Source organism: Myotis myotis, unplaced genomic scaffold (genome assembly GCF_014108235.1).
Source record: "Myotis myotis isolate mMyoMyo1 unplaced genomic scaffold, mMyoMyo1.p scaffold_m19_p_20, whole genome shotgun sequence".
In the NCBI taxonomy this organism is placed as follows: Eukaryota; Metazoa; Chordata; class Mammalia; order Chiroptera; family Vespertilionidae; genus Myotis; species Myotis myotis.
This window is the reverse complement of record NW_023416325.1, coordinates 3,827,657-3,844,251: the sequence shown is the minus strand read 5'-3', so window position 1 is coordinate 3,844,251 and position 16,595 is coordinate 3,827,657. Positions and strand designations below refer to the sequence as shown.

The 16,595-nt window shown below is 50.3% G+C and overlaps 1 protein-coding gene across 2 annotated transcripts in view; it reads left to right on the top strand.

The window, feature by feature from the left end:
* Positions 1-16,595, top strand: part of SGSM1 (small G protein signaling modulator 1) — a 55,249-nt gene that overhangs the window by 17,486 nt on the left and 21,168 nt on the right. Inside the window, exons 3-13 of one of the 2 annotated variants that reach the window (XM_036354327.1) lie at positions 1,765-1,840; positions 3,174-3,336; positions 5,472-5,624; positions 8,509-8,576; positions 8,850-8,995; positions 9,127-9,258; positions 11,368-11,492; positions 13,105-13,172; positions 14,226-14,389; positions 14,558-14,690; positions 16,315-16,479. In XM_036354327.1, the coding sequence (XP_036210220.1) occupies positions 1,765-1,840; positions 3,174-3,336; positions 5,472-5,624; positions 8,509-8,576; positions 8,850-8,995; positions 9,127-9,258; positions 11,368-11,492; positions 13,105-13,172; positions 14,226-14,389; positions 14,558-14,690; positions 16,315-16,479 (1,393 nt within the window). The remainder of the gene's footprint in view (positions 1-1,764; positions 1,841-3,173; positions 3,337-5,471; positions 5,625-8,508; positions 8,577-8,849; positions 8,996-9,126; positions 9,259-11,367; positions 11,493-13,104; positions 13,173-14,225; positions 14,390-14,557; positions 14,691-16,314; positions 16,480-16,595) is intronic. The other variant, XM_036354326.1, reaches the window with a different exon arrangement.

Here is a 16,595-nt window from a genome sequence, read left to right as displayed (position 1 = left end):
TGGGATGGGAAGCAGCATCTTTCGTCCTGCAGTGAGGCAGTGCAGTCTTCTGTGAGACTCTGTGACCTTCTGGGGAAGGCTCCCATCCGCATTGTCTTTTTAATCTCCTCGCCTGACCTCAGGCTCAGCTTGTTATTAACTAGGATGATGTTCTAGCCCACGGCTGGCAGCCAGCGGGGCGGTGGGGGGAGTCCTCATTTGCTGGAACCCTAGGTGCTGCAGTCCCACCTGCACCACCCACTGCCTGAGATCCATCCCCAGGACGGGAGGCCTGGGGCCAGACAGCCACGGGCTCCCCCCTGTAGCAGACTTACCAGCTGTGTGGCTGAGAGAGGGGTTGCCCTTCCTGAGATTCAGGATCCACAACTGTAAACAGACAGCCTGCTCTGCTCTGCAGTGTGGACTGGACACAGCGTGTGTAGTCAAGGTGCCAATACGAAGCAGATGGTTCCCCCAAACGGAGTAGATTAAGGTGACTTTAATGAAGGGGCTGTTGACTGAGGCGAGGGATGCCGGGAGACAAGGAAGGGGGCAGCACCCTGCAACTGTTAATGGGGGCAAGGAGGACCCGAAACCGGCACTTCCCCTTGCCTAACGGGTGCGAGGGAGAAGCCAGGAGAGGGGGGCTGGCTGTGTGGGAGGGTCCCTGGACTGCTCCGGCTCTTCCTTAAGGATTGTGGGAGATCATTTAGATCCTCCCGCTCCTCTTCCTTCCCCTCTTTCTCCCTCCTTCTCCTTCCCCTCCAGTCTTCTACTGCAGTCCGGAGTGCTTGAGAATCACCTGGAAGGCTTGATAAACACGCTGGAGTCTGATTCAGTGGGTCTGGGTGAGCTTGAGCAATTGTATTTGAACCTGTTCCCAGCTGGTGCTGGGCTGCTGGATCCTGCATCTCTCTAAGCTTGTCCTGCCTTGGGCCTCATGGAGGGGCTTCCCGTCCAGTGAAAGCTGCCCTATCAGGACCGGATCCCTGTCTGGCACATCAGAGGTGCTTGAGAAGGATTTGTTGAGTGACTGAATCTGGTAGGGAAAGCATGCAGCCTGGGAGTCAGACGCAGGCTGGAATTCTGTCTCCACTCTGGGCCGGCTCCCCTTCTGTGGGTGAGTTGCTTCACTTCCCCAAGCCTCTGTTTCCCCAAATAAGATCACAGATCCAGCTGGCATGTGACGACTAGGGATTTGAAACCAGGTCTGCCAGCTTCCAGGGCTGAACTTTTACACAACACCCTCCTGATTCTTTTATATACCTGTTTCATTAATTCGTTCGTTCATTCACCCACTCATTTAGAAAATATTTATTGAGCACTTACTGTGTGCACCAGGCACTGTTCTTACTATGCACCAGGCCCCATGGGCACAGCAGCGAACAAGGCAGACGAGGCCCTGCCCTCAGGCAATGCATATTCTAGAAGAGGGAGGCAGACAGTAACAACACTTGGGATGGCAATAGTGTGAGTATTCTTTCTAAAATGGGATGGATGGAGGCGGGAGGGCTGCCTCAGATGATGTGGTCAGGGAAGGAGATGACATCTTGTGTGACACCTGAGAAGAAGCCTGCCATGCAAGGAGCCTGAAAGAATGATGCAGTAAAATATGAAGGGTGCAGCTATCCCAGGCCACAGGCCTTGGACCTACAGAAGACACGGTGCATAGGGTATAGAAGGAAAGCCGTTATCAACATTCTCCAGACAACCTGGGAAGGCCCCGGGGGTGTCTGCACCCCAGGTCGCATTGGGTTCTCCCCTCCCACTGCCTCTGCCTTCCAGGTGAAGCAGATCATGGAGGAGGCCGTCACACGGAAGTTTGTCCACGAAGACAGCAGCCACATCATCTCCTTCTGTGGTGAGTCTGGGACCCGTGGCCGTGAACAGTGACTTCTTCCTCTGTGGGCTGCCTTGGGGAGGGCGTGTTTGAGCAAGGATTCTCACATCATTTTTTTTTTTTTTTTTTTTTTTGCTTTGTAACTTTGAAGGTATTTTTGGATTCCTTCATTAGGGAATTGGGAAATACAGAAAAGTTTAGAGAGGAAATTAAGCGTGACCTCTGGACCCCATGAAGAGGGAATCATGGTTACCATTGGAGGCCTGGCTTCCCCTGCTGTGGGCTCAGTTCACACGGACCCTGTCCCATGCGACAGGGGTCTTGCATCTGAGGAATGGACTCATGTCCTTTCCTCACTCTGCCTATGGCTGGTGCCAAGTAAGAGGAGAGGACGGATGGGGACTTTTAAAAAACGTAATGAAGAGCTGTGGACTCATCCTGAGGTCCTGAGGGATCCTGTCTAGCTGGCTCAGCAAAGGCGGCAGGCCCAGCGCTCAGAGCGTGACTCACTGCTCTCCTTGAACCAGCTCCGCTCCCAAGGTTCCCGAAATAACCTCACTGCCAGGTTCTTCCTGTGCATTCCAAATGGCTAGAGGGACACGTGTCGTGCGTGTCCCTGACGTCAGGACTCAGCTCATAATCAATGTGTACATACAAGCAGACATGTTTCTTTTTTTCTCCCCAAAAAGCTATTACATGATTGGAGTGTCTCGTAATGAAGGACTGCTGTAATTTCCCTCTCCTGGTCTTAGCTCCATGAAGCTTCTGTTCAAATGACTGGGGACGCCACCAGAGTCCTGTTATAATGTTATCATGTCAGCCGCTCCTGGAGTCTCAGTAGTGATGATGATGATGATGATGATGTGGTTCCTTAACACAGATGACACTCGACAGTTCTGTGGTCCAGCCTCCCCTCCCCCATTAACAGGAGGAATAGGTAACAGTCGGAAAGCACTCATAGGTCCCCGGCGCTGTGCTAAGTGCTTTTCATGCATTTTTCACACCTCATCCGAACAGCAACCTTATGAGGTTAATGCTCATACTGTCCCCATTTACAGCTGAGGAAATAGACTCAGGAAGGGGAAATCATTGCCTAAGTCACGCAGCTGGGGAGGGGCTGGGAAAGGATGTGAGAGAGGTGGTCTGACCTTGAGCTGTGAGTGTGGGTTAACCTCTAAGCTCTCCTTCTCTCTTTTGAGGGGGTTGAAGGTGGAGAGGCATACATGCTGTTCCCTGTGATGTTGTCACAAACCTGTGATTCTGGGGGGCCCCTGCTTTCCCAGGTGCCTGTGTGACTGAGCTGGGTGCTGGGGAGCATGGGCAGGGCAGAGCCTGCTGACCATTGTCTCTGCAGCGGCTGTGGAGGCCTGCGTCTTGCACGGGCTGCGGCGGCGGGCGGCTGGCTTCCTGCGCAGCAACAAGATCGCGGCTCTCTTCATGAAGGTGGGCAAGAGCTTCCCGCCAGCTGACGAGCTGAGCCGCAAGGTCCAGGACCTGGAGCAGCTGATAGAGAACGCGTGAGTGCAGAGCATGGTGTACAGGCTGGGGGAGTCCCCCAGACAGTCCGTGCTCTTCCCCGGGCTCTGTGAGAGCTCCGGCCTTCCAGCACTCCCTCCGCTCTCCTTTCTGCTCCTCTGACCCGTCAGACTCTTTTCCACCCCAGGGCCTTTGCTTATGCTGTGTCCTCCACCTGGTTCTCATCCCTCCCTCATCTTCCATGGCTGGTTCCTTGTCAGAGTCAGGCCTTCCCGTAGCTAAGGGTAAATTCCAACCCTCATCCCATTTCTCTTTCATATCATCTTGTTTATTTTCTTCCCAATTGTCATCACCATCTGTAATTATTCATTTGTTTGTTTACTATTTACTTGATTATTGTCTGTCTCCCCTTTTTGCCTGAACTCCATGAAGACAGGAGACTACATCTGTGTTATTCCCCATTATGTCCCCAGCGTCTGGGAGAGCCTAGCACCTGGTAAATGCCCAAGAAACAGGTGTTGAACGAGTAAGTGCCTCCTGTGAGCTAAGCCCTCTTCTAAATGCAGCAAGGCCAACGTTTAATAGAACCAGTGTGGCCTTGTTCACATGGGCCTCTGGTCAAAACTCACATTGAGGCAACCACTAAAGGGGAGAGGTGGCTTCACGCGCTCGCCTTGGTGGCTGATTGTATGTGTTGGGGTGGGGAGAGGGAGGCTCATGGCCTGAGTGTTTGTATGTAAGTGCCTCCTGCCAGTGTCACTCCCAGAGTTCCAACCTGGAGCCTGGTCAGGGATGACAAATAAGTTGCAACTCCAGTGGCTCCTAGTGGCTGCCTGAGGACCGTGCTATGAAAGATTCTGCAGCTGTGACCGGGCTTTCTGGGAAAGAGTGCATGGATTGATTAGCCATGTCTGTTATGGCAATGGAAGGGAGAGAGATATATGCATGCCATGTGTTTGCCATCTCTGCCATGGTGGTCACTCCACTTCACTGTATGAGAAGTGGCCCTTTTCTTGACCTTCAGGTCCTGCCTGCCTAGGGCTACTGGCCAGAACTGCATGATGGGCAGGGCTCTAGATCTGGCATTGCCAGCTCCCATTTGGTATCTGAATCCCCAGCTATTTGGTCTTCAGGAGCCTCCAGTCCACCTGCTAAATCCCCAGATGGTGTTATAAATTTCTTAAAGGGATGGATTTCCATGGGCCTTCCATAATACTGGGAGTGACTTGTTAATGGAGGAATTCAAGATGCCCGTAGCAGGTGGTAAAGGAGCGCCATCATTCATTCATGCAGTCATGAATAGCTATACTGAGCCCCTCCTACCTGCCAGGCACTGTGCTAGGCCCTGACATGCAGAGGAACTGTTCTTACCCCGGGGTAGACTCTCAGGAAGTATTGTATTTAAAAAATAATTGCATCACTTAGTTCATGCCCTCATGGTCACAGTGTGGAGGGGAAGACAGAAGAGTGAGCAGGAAGTTATGCTTCAGAGTCATAAGGGCACAGAGGAGAGCCCCTCCCCCAGTTCTGGCTGGTCTCAGAGGGCTTCTGCAAGCGGGGACGTCCTCACTGAGACCTAAAGAGTGAGAAGGGGTGAGCCTGGAATGGGATAGGGAGGGAAAGCAGGAACAAGCAGCTCATGGAAAGTCCTCAGGTGAGAGCCTGGCAGCCTCAGAGATCTGCAGATTTCTCTGTCTAGCTAGAAGATCATGGTGTCAGAAAGGAGAGTAGTAAAGGGATGGATGGAGAGGTGATCAGGAGAAAGGTCACCAAGTGCCCTGTCTGTCATGTTAAGCTTGCGTTTCAAGGGCAGTCAGGAGCCACTGAAGGATCTATAATCCAAGACTCTCCTTGACCAGCGCTCCTTTCTAGGAGAGAGAGAGAAAGAGAGGGGGGGGGGAGGGGGGGGGAGGGAGAGAGAGATTGAGAGAGAGAAATATCAGTATGATATTCTAGCTTACTCATCAACAGTGTATGAACTTGTCTCTTTACCACCTCTTCACGCTCACTGGGTATTATTTTTTTCAACTCTTTACCCATTTGCCAAGAGCAATATGGTTTTAGTTGCCATTTCTTTATTTCCTAGATAGGTTGACCATTTTCCCATTTGCATATTGACCCTCTTGGATTTTCCTTTTTGGTGAATATCTTTTCTCCTTCCTTACTGGTCTTTAAGGCGAAACCAGATCCAGGGCCTCCAGGAGAATGTGCGGAAGCTGCCGAAGCTACCCAACCTGTCCCCACTTGCCATCAAGCACCTGTGGATCCGCACGGCCTTGTTTGAGAAGGTCCTGGACAAAATTGTGCATTACCTTGTGGAAAACAGCAGGTGAGCCGGAAAGACCAGACACCTGGGTGCACTCTGCCTCCACCTGCTGGCAGTCTTGGAAATTGCACCCCTCCCACAAAGCCACTTTCTTTTTGACCCCTTGATGTGCACTTAATTTAAAAGTTACTAAATACTGGTCGTCTGGACATTTGAATTTGAACCGGCCTAGATTAGAATCTTGGGAATATTCAGGTGTTTAGTAGCAATGCGGGGTCTTCGCATTTGGAATGGGTTATAGGATCTTGAGATTTTGGTGATCTGTCTTCTCCAGCGAGTTAAGCCCACAGTCTACTTGCCGCCAACCATATGGCTGTAGGGAAATCACTTAGCTGCTCTGTGCCTGTTTTCTCTTTTGGTAAGTGGGATAGGGATTGCTGCCACTTCAAAGAAGAGATGAGAAAGGGAGTTAGTCATTTTGGAAGTGAATAATGACTCTTTCTACATCTTCTCTCCTGGCTCAGAATTACCTGATGTAAAGGTTTTATAGTATGAGTCCTCTTGGCAAGCATTTATCCCTGTATTCATGTATTCATCCAAATAAGTATTTAGTGATCATCTACTATGTGCCAGGCACTAACCTAGATGTTGGGGATACATTGCTTTTACCTGTCATATTATGCCAAGAGCAGTGGGGGAGCCCTGAAGAATCTATAGTTTGAGATTCCTCGTGGCCAGTACTCCTTTCCAGCCAGAGGGAGAGAGAGAAATATCTAATAATCTCCCCATCTTTTGGGATATGAAAGTGCCTGTTTAACTTAACTACATCTTCACACACAGTGGATATTGGGTAATAAAAGAATATATTTTATTCTTTGCCTGTTTGCTGGGAAAATATGTATGCAAATACAGAGCAAGGTCCTTTCCCTCATGAAGCTGACATTGTAACAAGGGAAACAGTCAAGTAGTAATTTAATAATATGTGGCGAGTGTTCCAAGACAAGAGGGTGGTGTTTCACCTCCTCCAGGTGCTTATGGAAAGTGTCCTGGAAGGTATGACAGTTAAGCTTCCATTTGAAGGGTGTGTGGGCATTAACCAGGTGAAGGGGGTGGGGAAGAGTGTTCCCAGAAGAGGGAACAGCAGGGACCTTGAGGCAGGAGAGGAACTGAAAGAAATCCAGGCTCTGGGGCTGCAGTTAATCTCTTCACCTTCTTGTAAATTGTAACACATCTCTGTCCCCTGCCCTGTCCCCAGGGCCTCTGAGGTTACTGCCTGTGGTGTGTGACCTTGTGTTTTCCTACTGAATATGTCAGTCAAAAAGAATGAGTAATTATTTGAGCATCAATGCTAACCTGCTGTTGCTTCATTAAACTTTGTATTTTGAATTTTAGATTCACACAGAAGTTGCAACATTAGTACAGGGAGTTCTTGCCTCCCCCCAATGATAGCATTCTACACAACCAGACTACAAGACCCAAAACAAGAAGTTGCCATTGGTACAACATTGTTAACTAAACTACAAGCTTTATTTGGATTTCACCAGTTTTTACATATACTCATGTTTTTGCTATGTAGTTCTCTGAAATGTTAAAACGCGTTGTTTCGTATAAACATCACCACACTCAGGAAGAAGAACTGTCCGACAGAAACCCGTCACCTTAAAGAAACTTTTTCCGGTACCTTTACTGTCACACCTTTCTCCCGGGCCTCCCTGATGTCTTTTCAGGCACCATTTCCAAGGTCACATAACTGCCAATTTTTGGAAGGGACACGGAATGGTGGAATGGAAAATGTCTCGAAGCATTATCTTTATATCTGACACTAAACTGTATAAACTTGATGTTGAGCATGCCTGGGGCATGTCAGTTATGCCTCAACCAATATTCTGGTTGGTAGGAGATTTCTTTGGGGTAAAATTACAATGATGCTGCAGCAATTTAGTGAGAAATTCCTGGTGTCAGAGTTGGTGCTGTTGCTGTACATGCAGGTCAACATTTCATCCTCCCAACAGCCTGGATAGATGCGTCTCATTCTTTCCATTTTGAATCGAAGCTCAGAGAGGGTAATCCCCTGCCCAGGGGCACACAGCGCGGGAGAGAGTAGCCAAGAGGGGCTCCCCCTCGGTCTATCTGACTCCAGATCCTTTGCCCTTCATCCCCGACTATAGGATGCAAAGAGCCAATCCACCTGGGTGTGGCCTCCAGCAAGTCACTTACCCAACCTGGGACTGAGATCCGTCAGGAGGTCAGAACAAGGTCCTCTCCAACTCTGAAATTCTGTTATCTTTAGACTGACTAAGGTTTGCACAGACTTACACACCACTACACAGCTCAAACAAAGGCTGAAAACATTCAGCACAAACCCTGCATATGATGGCTTCTCGTGTTATTTTGAAGAGCCAGAATCCCAGGGTGTGTGTCAGGCCAGCATTGTCCACATTAGTTATCTGGACAGGAAGGCCTGTTCATACAGCCTTTTGGGACAAGGACAGCTGAAAAGCATTTTATCGCCTCAATAATATTAGAGGGCTAGATATCATCTGTGCCTCCTAATGACTTCCTGTCTGAAATGGAAGATGCGGTAGAAGCAGACAAAACCAGCCAGGCCTCAGCAGCCTTCTAATTATTCCCATTACCTCATTAAGGCTTTTATTACAGTCGTGTATTAAGCAGTGACATGCTCAGCCCCAGAGAGGGTAAGCGACTTGCTGGAGTGACTGTGCTAAAATCAGTGCCTTACATCTGTTGTCTCTCTTGAAAGTCCTTCCAAAAACCCTATGCGATACATTATCATCTTCCTGTTACGGGTGGGGCAGCTGAGGCTTACAGAGGTAACCTCATGACAAGAGGGAGTGTGAACCCATCCTGTCTGCTTTTAACCACCAGGCCATGGTGCACCCTCTGCCGGTCACTTCCCAAACCTGCATGTTCTTTCCTCTCTTGCTAGTAAATACTATGAAAAAGAAGCACTCCTGATGGACCCTGTGGATGGCCCCATCCTTGCGTCTTTGTTGGGTAAGTGGTCCAGCGCTCTGAGCTTCCTGTGTCTCTCCAGTCCCCGCTCACAGGGCCCCTCCTAAGGGCCTCGCTCACCTCCCTCCAGCCTCCCCCATTAAACTCACTTGTTCCCTGTCTGTTGCTCCCAGGGTCTTGTTTCTCGCCTTAGCAGGACTCTGGGGCATCCTAGCTGACCAGAGGAGAGGGATAGTGCAATGGGTGGCCCACCTGGAGGTAGACGGGAAGGCAGACTTTCAGGGGCCAAGGATTACCAGCCCCTCTGCTCTGCAGTGGGGCCCTGTGCCTTGGAATACACCAAGATGAAGACGGCGGATCACTTCTGGACCGACCCCTCTGCTGACGAGCTCGTCCAGAGGCACCGCATCCACAGCTCGCACCTGCGACAGGACTCGCCCACCAAGCGCCCCGCCCTCTGCGTGAGTGGGGTGGGCAGTGAGACCCTGTGGGGGAATCAGGCTGAGTTCCTGACTGGGCGTGGGGGCAGGGGATGGAGTGGGGCCTTGAAGGTCACTCCAGCCTCATCCTCTACCTCCGCTCACACTGCCAGATCCAGAAGAGGCTTTCGAGTGGCAGCATGGATGACCGCCCATCCCTCTCTGCCCGCGACTATGTGGAGTCCCTGCACCAGAACTCCAGGGCCACCCTGCTGTATGGCAAGAACAACGTTCTCGTTCAGCCGGTGAGAGCTCATTGTGGGCCCAGATCTTCCACTGGGGGTCTGACTCCATGTTATAGAGAAGTTCCCTTTGGCTCTAGGTTGCCCATTCATTCATCCACCCACCTACTCACCCACCTATTCATTCATCTGCCAGTATTTTCTCTATCCATTCATTCATCCATATGCTGCTATTTCCTTCATTCATGCATCCACATGCCAGTATTTCCTTCTATCAAATCCATCCATGCATCCACCCATATGTCAATATCGTCAGCCAGCCTATCACTTCTCTTGCAGTGTCTATAGCCACCATCCTTCTGTTTCTGCACTTCCCACCATTCCTTCATCCATCTTCCTGTATTTATGTCCACTCACCCATCCATCCATCCATTTGTCCATTTATTCTCTAGACCATCTGTCCATCTACCTGTTCATCCAGCCATCTCTTCCTTCATTCTCTCGTTACCACTCATTCAGCACACCTTTATACGGAACCTACTAAGTGTTAGATGCTTAGGATAGCAAGATAAACATCTTCATAGTTAATATTAAGCACTTCCTATGTGTCAGGCACTGTGCTAAGTGCTTTTAATTATATCAACTCATTTAAACTTCACAAGAACCATTTGAGGCAGGTGCTGTTATCCTAGCTGATTACACTGCGGCCCATGAGGGCAGAGTAAGGCACAGAGTTATTTGAATTCAGGATGGCTGGTGCCAGAAGTTGCCACTCACCAGTCACCCTCTGTGCCCTGCACTGGGCCAGGCCCCAGGAATAGCGATGAGCAGGCATATGGTGTCCCTCCCTTCATGGGAATTCTCCTTTGCTGTCCCCTCCTGGGGAACACTAGGGTCAGTGTAGTGTTTGGGCTCAGCTGAGAGGAAGCAGAGTGACAGCTGTTGGCCACCCAGCTCTGTTGTCACCGTTACAATCACTGGGTGACCCTGAGCAAGTCACTCCTCAGTATCCACATTGTAGTGGGTACAGCACCCTATTTCCTGAGACCTAAGAAGCATCCATTTAAGATGCACCATTTTTTATATGACTATCAGGAAATTGAAAGTGCTATTAAATTATATACAGTGTTTTCTCTCTACTTGAAACTCTTATGTGTTTTGAAAGCTCTTTGAGATTTATTTGGATATAGTTTTTATAAATGCCAGGCCTCCTTCCAAGAACTTTTCTCCACATGTGCAGTAACCACCATGCACAAAACTTAATTGCAATAACAATATGAACAGCTGTGACTGAGTGTACATGCGTCAGGCAATGGTAACGGCATCCCAGTGGTGGGATGCTGCTGATTATAAGATGCATCCTCGTATTCAGGCACATTGAAATGTGAAAGACAGATGTGCATCTTAGAATGGATGAAAGACTGCGACTGTGCCCCCTTGGTGGGGCTGCAGGCTTGGGTGGTTCAATTGAGACATGTGACCCTGAGCCATACTGGATACATACCAGATGCTCAGTAAATGTTAGTTGTTGGTCTACAAATGTTGAGGTGAATTTGGTGGAGCAGCTGCCGCCTCTATGGGTGAGGCTTAGAGACACCCCTCTCCAGTCCCTACCCCACTTGGGATTACAGTATAGCAGGTGAGAAGCTCTGCAGGCAGATTGGGAAGCCAGAGGCTCAGGCTGCTGGGCGGGGAGGATGCTGCGGGTATGTGGGGAGGGGCTTCTGGGTAATGTCTCAGGGAGCAGACAGAGGTTAGCTGCAATTTTTTTCTCCCTTAAGACTGGCTAAAATGATGGTGGGTAAGTGTCTTTTGCTTTGAAAAAGGTGATGTTGAGAGGGACAGAGCTCCTCCTCACTTCTAAAGAATTCCCAGGTCCTCCCTTGCAGCAGGGCCCTGGACCTCAGAAGGGAGGTGTGGGTATGAAAGTGCAAGGGGCAGGCAGCTCTCACAGCTGGGTCTACTAGTATAACAACCATCCTGGGTGGTTGGCTGCAATAGCCTTGCTTAGTATGGCCACCTAGAAGGAAGTTCAGGGTCTTCCAAATAGCCATGACCTTGGAGGGAATGACCCAACCTCTTGATTCTGGTTATGTGTCCTTGAGTCCAATGGACCATGTTAACTGTTCACCCTGGCACTACAACCAAGCCTGAATCCTTCTCTCTCTACAGAGGGATGACATGGAGGCTGTCCCAGGGTACCTGTCCCTGCACCAGACTGCTGACCTCATGACCCTGAAGTGGACACCCAACCAGCTGATGAACGGGTCTGTGGGAGATCTGGACTATGAGAAGAGGTAGGGTGCCAGGTCCCTCCCCTCCCCTTGGCACAAGGAAGTTTGTGCCCTGTCCCTTGTGCCCTGCCCCTACCTGCTGCTCCATCCGATTGTTACAGCCGCTTGGCCCAGCCTCCCTACGGCAGTGGCCTCATGGGGAACTCAAGAATTCGGGAGGATCCAGTAACCGACTGGAAGAATCTTAGGGTGTGGGAACGAGGCAGAGCCCTGGCCAAAACACCACCCAGAAATAACATTTTTTAAAAATATATTTCTTTATTGATTCAGAGAGGAAGGGAGAAGGAGAGAGAGATAGAACCATCAATGATGAGAGAGAATCATTGATTGGCTGCCTCCTGCACACCCCCTACTGGGGATCAAGCCCCGCAACCCAGGCATGTGCCCTTGGCCGGAATCAAACCTGGGACCCCTCAGTCTGCAGGCTGACACTCTATCCACTGAGCCAAGTCGGCTCAGAAATATCTTAACAAAGATTTCATAAGTTTGGCCAAATCAATGGGGAGTTCCCAGGCTAAAGTCTACCATTGGAGGAGTCCCCTGTCCCACAGGAATAGGCCCCCACTGGCCCCACTTGTGCTCAGTCCTGGCGGAGAGGGGGTGTGGCCTTGGCATAGCACAGCGGCGCATCCAGGGGCGTGGCCTCTCTTGCCATTGGTCAGCTGCTCCCCACAGCAAAGTCTTGGGTCTCCTGAAGGAGACCTGAGCAGTGCATTCCTGTGGCCCCACCTCCCATTGTGTTCTGAGGGGAAAAGCTGAAAAAGGCAAACCTGCAGTAAATCACAGGGCCCGTTAACCCAGCACTTTTTAGAATGTATCAGTGCCGTGTTGAGCCCTTCAAATGGGCAATTCCATTTAATCCTCATAGCAATACTATGCAGTGGGCATTAGCATCCTCATTTGCAGAGGAGGAAACTGTGGCTCATAGAAGCCTCTAAGTCACCCTGCTGGGACCTGTGAAGTCAAGGCTGTTGAATGGCTGTTCTGATTCCTGCCCGTGGACATAGGGTGGCCTGAAGTTAGGATCAGCATTAGTCAAGACTCGGATACCAGTGACAGAAAACCAAACTCAAGCTGACTTAAGCATTTGCACACCTGAGCTGGAAAACCCTGGGGCAGTGGCTTCAGGCATGGCTAGATCCAGGGACTCAAGTGAGGAAGACCTGAACACTTTCCATCTCTTGGCTCTGCTTCCTGACTGTTGACTCCATTTTTTCTTGCCATAGCCTCACATCTCGACTTCTAGCATCCTTACCACTACTTTCCTAGCATAAAGGAGCATCTGTTCCCCAGTAATTCTAATATACATTTGATAATTGAATCTCATTGGTTCTGCTTATGTCATGAGGTCATCCCTGAACCAATCAATCACTGTGGCCAAAACAGTAGGATATGTTGATTGGCCAGGCCTCAGTCAGGTGGCCATTCTGTGGAGTGGAGGCAAGGGAGGAGGGGACCAGGGAAGAGGAGATAGTCTGGGAAGACCGTGATACAGATGTTAGGGTCAGGTGGGTCCTGGTGAGAAGAGTGGAGGAACCCATGGGTGTGGTCTTCTGGCCTCCCCGACGGTGATGTGGACAGACATCCTGCAGCTCTGACTTCCCTCACCTTCCAGCGTCTATTGGGACTATGCCATGACCATCCGCCTGGAGGAGATCGTCTACCTGCACTGCCACCAGCAAGGTAGGGACTGCCCGCCTGCCCCCCTGTTGCCTACGCAACCTCAGGCAACTGACTTCACCTCTCTGAGCCTCAGTTTCCCCTCAGTGGGGATCCTACCAGGACCTACTCATGGGGTTATTGTGAGGATCAAGTGGCATGTGTTAAGATCTCAGCATCAAACCCATGGTGTTAGTTGCTAATACTGAGCAATTATGGTGTGCCAAGCATGGCTCTGAGTATTTACATGCCTGTTACTTAATCATCACAACAACCTAGTGATAAGGGTTCCGTCACGGCCAGTTCACAGGTGAGGAAGCAGCATGGCACAAAGACATGCAGCTTATAAGCTCCAGAGCCTGGACTTGAACCCAGGTCTTTGTCACTCCAAAGTCAGTGCTCAGCCGACCTGGGATTAATAACTAGCATTCCCCTTTAAAGCTCAAGGAAGACATATTTATAATAAGCAGAGAGCCATGCTGCTTTGGAAAGCAAGGGACCTGTGGCCAACCAAGATGTAAAACATATAAGCTTATTTAATGAGGTGGAACTGGGTTCCAGTCCACACCCTGCCATTTACTAGCCGTGTGACCCTTGGCAAGTTATATAACCTCTCCGAGCCTCGGTTTTATCATTTGTAAACTAGGCAATAATAGATATTTTGAGTACTACAATAAGATGGCACCTTTAACGTGATGTGTTTATGTACAGTAAGTGCTCAATCCGTGCTACTGACAGTTACTCCTGCACTGAGAAAGCCTCCATACAAAAATAGATCAAGTAGATTTGTAAAGGGTGCCTGAGGGGTATGGGTGTTGAGAGGCAGCCTTTCCCTTTGCTGGAGGCTTTAGGACATGTTCTTCTTGACCGTGTCCTACAGCTCCCGTCAACAATGATCATAGGTGGGATGAGAGGGACTTGGGGGAGGTGAAACTGCCCCTGACCTTCTGTCCAGACCTGTCCCAGAGCCTCAGCAGGTCCATTTATCGGCCTGGGGGTATGTGTTGGCCCGGAGGGCCCGTCACCATGCCTCTCAGTGACTTCCTGCTGGGTCTTCTGTGGTCGGTCACATGGCAGTGGACAGCGGCGGGACAGTGGTGCTGGTCAGCCAGGACGGGATCCAGAGGCCACCCTTCCACTTCCCCAAGGGAGGGCACCTCCTGCAGTTCCTCTCATGCCTGGAGAACGGGCTGCTCCCGCACGGGCAGCTGGACCCACCGCTCTGGTCTCAGCGGGGGAAGGTGAGTGATCGTGGCTGGGGGTGGGGTCAGCCAGGGTGAATGGTCATTCTTGCCCAGGAGCCCTTAGGTGGCTTTTCGGGCTCATGCGCACCCCGTCACGACCCTCATGACATCCAGTTGGGGGACAGGTGTGTCCCAGGGACTGTGCACTGGGACATGTTCTTTCAGGGCAAAGTATTTCCCAAACTGCGCAAGCGAAGCCCTCAGGGTTCTGCCGAGTCCACAGCTTCAGACAAGGAAGATGACGAGGCCACGGATTACGTGTTCAGGATCATCTACCCCAGCCTGCAGTCCGAGTTCGGTAAGTTGCTCTGTTCCTGGGCCCAGGGAGCCAGCCATTAGCTGATCCTAAAAATGAACTAGGCGTTTGGAAATAGAGGACGAGGGGTCTGGATTCTGGGCTAACGGGTGAACCTGGAATCAGGAAGTTCGTACCTTGGTGGCCTTGATTTGCCCCCATAGGAGAACAAATAACCACTCTCCTTAGCGAATGAAGATGCCACTGACTGGGAGGCGGCATGGTATGGTGGCAGTGACCTGGACTCTGGAAATCACGATGAACTTGGGCAAGTCGCTTTAACCTCCTATGCCTCAGTTTCATCATCTGGAAAATGGGGTGTCTACAGCACATATTTCATAGGGCTTTTGGAGAATTAAATTAGATAAGTCACTTGACACAGAACACTCAAATGTTAGCTGCTATTGTGTTATTATACTTCAACATATTGTAAGGATTTAATGAGATAATGAGGCGATCAATGTAAAGCCCTTAAAATAAGGTCTTGCACATAGTAGGCACTCAATAAATGATAGTCAAAGCAGCAAAGGGAAGCAAAGTGCTTGGCACTAGCACAGGAGATGAGCTGCCTGCTGATTGCCGTGAGACAGATGCTTAGTGAATGGAGATTGTTGCTATTAAGATGATCATTCTTACGGACTGTTGTTAGGATTAAGTGAATTACTATTTGAAAAGTTCTTGAAAGGAGGCCTGGCATTTATTAAGTACTGTGTGGACGGACGTCTGTAAAACAAATCAGTATTAAGTTATACATCCTTTCTGTTATTTAACCCTCTGTGACCCTATTGATCCGATCAGATGGGTAATGGCTTGAAGCCTCCCTTTGCTTAAGTGACCTTGGCTGCGCAGTGAGAGGCTCTTTGAAAGCAGACGTCCTTCCAGCAAGGTTGAACTAGCCATGTCCAGCCACTTAGTGCTCCATCTCTCATCCATCGCCGAGTTGGATTGGCAGTAAGATCCTACAGGGCTGGGTTAGTGTATTTCCATCCATATATTCCTTCCTGAAGAGCCAGAGTGTCCTGAAGTGTTCCTTAGCATGTGCACTCCTGCCCAGGCTGTCTGTGCGCACAGCCCCACCAGAGAGCTGGTTCATTAGCCAAGACCAGATGCCCTGTGGCCACCTTCCCAGAAAACTCTCTCCACAGGGGCTCATCCTCCAACAGGCTCTTGCCGGAGCCAGGCTGGATTCCCTTATTTGGGGAATATCAATGCTAGCTTCTTGTGGCTGCGTGTGCCACCAGGACAGACGCTAGGATTCAAGACGCTAGGATGCACAATCCGTTGTGATAGGGGCTGTCCTGTACGCTGAAAGATGTTGAGCAGCATCCCTGGTCTCCACCTACTAGATGCCAAGTGGCTAGTCCATCCCTTGCCCACCAAGTGTGGCAACCAGAAATGTCTCTCGTCATTGGAGGAAACTGGAAGAAAATTGTCTCAGGCTGAGAACTGCTGGTTCAGAGAAAAGCTCACATCAGTGCATTCAACTCGGCCACTGTGTGTGGGGCGGTCGAGGTTGGGGTACAAGGTGAAGGTTCAAGTTCCGAAGACTTGGTTCTTCTGGTCGGTTCAGTGTTCTGCCCGCCTCAGACTTTCCATTTCACTGGTGCTTTTTGTTTTGTGTCTCAAGTTGTTCCCGACCCCTTGGGCAGCACATCCTCGGTCTCCGTGGGCCCTGCCTGGACGGTGGTTCCTGTGGGCCGGTCCATGCTGGTGGTGGCCAGGGGCAGTCGGTGGGCCCAAACCAGATGGGACGCCACCCTTCCCATACCAGGCTTGAAGCAGCAGCCCCCCAGTAATGTCTGGGTCCCCCCATCCCTGGGACTGGGTGCCAGCCACCTCTGCCATGTTGTCATTTGAGTCTTGGTCCTAGTGGAGATGGAGGTGAAAGACAAATAAGTACCCTTATGC